This window comes from Cibotium barometz, chromosome 42 (assembly GCF_041138505.1).
Source record: "Cibotium barometz isolate CiBa-2024 chromosome 42, ASM4113850v1, whole genome shotgun sequence".
Classification (NCBI taxonomy): domain Eukaryota; kingdom Viridiplantae; phylum Streptophyta; class Polypodiopsida; order Cyatheales; family Cibotiaceae; genus Cibotium; species Cibotium barometz.
Window position 1 is genome coordinate 3,715,323 of NC_141087.1, and position 3,068 is coordinate 3,718,390.

The window sequence follows — 3,068 nt, forward strand, 5'->3', positions numbered from 1 at the left end:
TATATGCTAGTTCAAATCTTCAATATGTTGATCACCTTAGAGTGCGTTATTTATCATATTAGTAATGCTATTTAGTATACAAGCCATACCTGGAGGCACACTGTAAATGCTAGTTAGCAGATTGTGTATGCTAGTTAGCATACTCTATGTGCTAATTAGCACACTCTACATGATATAAGCCATACCTGGAGGCACACTGTAAATGCTAGTTAGCAGACTGTGTATGCTAGTTAGCATACTCTATGTGATGATTAGCACACTCTACATGCTATGCTAGTAAGCATGCTGTGAGTGCTAGTTGGCATATGGTAGGTGCTGATTAGCATATTGTAAGTGCTAGTTAGCATACTCTAAGTGCTAGTTAGCATATTCTAAGTGCTAGTTAGCATACTCAAGGTGCTAGTTAGCATAATGTAGGTGCATCTTAGCATACTGTAAGTGCTAGTTAGCATATGATTAGTGATAGTTAGCACTCTATTAGCATACTGTGAGTGCTAATTAGCATACTTTAAGTGCTGGTTAGCATATTGTAAGTGCTACTTAGCATACTGAATGTGCTAGTTAGCATAATGAATGTGCTTGTTAGCATACTGTTTGTGCTAGTTTAGCACTGTTTGTGCTAGTTAGCACTGTTTGTGCTAGTTAGCACACTGAATGTACCAATTAGCTAACTGAATGTGCTACTTAGCATACTGAATGTACCAATTAGCCTATTGAATGTGTTAGTTAGCATACTGTCAGTGCTAGTTAGCATACTGTGAGTGCTAGTTAACATACTGCACATGCATGGAAGCATACTGTAAGTGCTAGTTAGCATACTGTAAGTGCTGGTTACATATAGTATGCTTCCGTGCATGGCCTGTATACTAATTAGCATAACTAGCATAATAACCGCCTTCTAACTCTCATAATTGCAGGTTGAGCTCTTCTACAGATTCAAAGAAAAGCATCCAGATTGCAAAATAGGTATGAGAATGTTTGAGATGATGAAGCCATTTTTTGTACGGCGACTGAAAGATAGATACACATGCTGCTGCGAATATCATGTGCAGATGTCCTTTTTAAAGAACACACTTAACCATATGCGGTCTCAGTCATTCGGGCTGCATGGAGCCCAATGCAGATGTACATGCAGCGTTTGTGTCAGAGGTGATGAAACTAACAGGGGTTGCATGGCTTTATGTCAAACTTTCAAAGGTGTCACACATCTATGGGAGTCAGTTCTCTGCCCGAAGCAGATAGATGCTGGTTACCACAATAGTGAGTGTTTTGGGCGAATGTAAGAAATGTGGTGTGAAAAAGCTAGAAACATGCTGCTTAGAGACACAAAGCCCAGGTAAGAATATCTTTATAAAATTGTTTGCATATGTGGAGGCAACAGATAAGCACAGAGACAAAAAAAAGAGAAAAGATCTTGTGACTAAAGAAATGCAGTGCTGGGAGTTTCTTCAACTCTTACAGACCAAGCTGAAGGTTTTTATCAAACATAACTATATCGCTCGATGGCAAGCACAACAGTTCAAGGATTGTATTCTTAGATTTCCTGACGATGTGGTTGTGTTGGTTGTAGACTTTGCAGAAAACTATGCATTCAAGGAGCAAAATGAGATTCAATCCATGCATTGGCACTCAAGTCAAGTAACTATTTTTGTGCACATAACATACTACCGCAGGGAAGGGGAAGTAGTCAAGAAAATCCACTTCTTCATATCAGATGACAAAGTGCATGACACATTGTTTGTCCAACATTGTTTTATGCTGCATTGTGGCTGGTTACAGAGAGAAGGTGTCACTACAAAACGTCACTGGGTCTGGTCAGATGGTGCTGCTTCACAGTTTAAGGCTGCTAGACCTTTCTATTTTGTTGCAAGGTATGCTGGACTGACAGGAATGGAGATGAGCTGGTTCTTCTTTGGATCAGGACATGGCAAGGGAGAGCATGACGGTGTAGGCGCAGTTGTTAAAAGATCGTTGACACATGAACAGCTGAAGCCTAATGGGGCCACTTTAAAGTGTGCTGCAGATGTGGTTGCCTATTGCCAAGCCAACCTATCAAAGGGAGCAGTTGCATCATATCCTCTAAAAGAAAGGGAATGTGCCCGTGTGTTTTGGGAGATCAAAGTAGGTGATGTAAATAGGGAGGTTAAATGGAATTGTGCCACGGTTGAGAAGTCTCGCACCTTGCATGCTTTTCGTGGGCGGTCACAACCGGCAGGATGCAACTGCCATTGCCACAAGACCATTGGCATGCTTTTGTGATGCATGCATGAACCATAGTTGGAATCGCTGCACTAACAAATCTCATGTGCAGCCTTGGGATTATCACATTCTGATGCCATTGTCTGATGAAGTTGAGGATGAAGAAGACACTCCGACTGATGATGCCCTTGAAGGACAGATCATTGGATATAAAAAATTTGTGTATGAAGGCCACCATGATGCATTAAGTAGTGCTTTGTGTGTTGGTGACACTTTTGCAGTGAATCCGGATGCTACAACCAATGATGAGAATGTAGACTTTTACTTGGTAAAGTGCATTGCAGTAAAACAAAAGGCAAAACAGGGTTACATTGATGAGTGGAACAATGTAATTGACAAAGGCTCTTATGTCGTGCAAGGACTGTATTACAAGCAAGTGGATGCATACACCTTCAAACTAGACTACAATCAACCTGTTGTTCACATACTTTCAAATCTTATACGTTGTATCAAGATACCCATGAAACACATGCAAAAGAGAAGGCAAATGTACACAATCACCCCCGAAGATTATGAAGCAATCTATAACAGCATGCCATTCGGTTTTTGACATGAGTGTCATGGTCTTTTATTCTATTTTGTATCTTGTGTATGCTTACTACTACCACAGTATATGCTAATTGTGTACTAACAAGCTTCTACAAAGTGTGTGCTAGCTAGCATAAAGCGTATGCTAGCTAGCATACAGTGTATTCTAACTAGCATATAAAGTATGCTAACTAGTATATAGTATAGGCTAACTAGCATATACTGTATGCTAACTCGCACAGTATATGTTAACTGTATACTAACTACCTAATTTATATTGT

The 3,068-nt window shown here is 40.1% G+C and overlaps 1 protein-coding gene across 1 annotated transcript; it reads left to right on the forward strand.

The window, feature by feature from the left end:
* The first annotated feature begins 2,266 nt into the window (after window positions 1-2,266).
* Window positions 2,267-2,809, forward strand: LOC147614074 (uncharacterized). Its single transcript, XM_086780382.1, has one exon. It carries the CDS (start codon window positions 2,267-2,269, stop codon window positions 2,807-2,809), a length of 543 nt encoding a protein of 180 aa, XP_086636508.1.
* The last annotated feature ends 259 nt before the right edge of the window (window positions 2,810-3,068 follow it).

What these genes read in the sequence shown, in the direction of transcription:
- LOC147614074 (XM_086780382.1), top strand. Translation starts at nt 2,267, where the DNA reads ATGAACCATAGTTGGAATCGCTGCACTAACAAATCTCATGTGCAGCCT.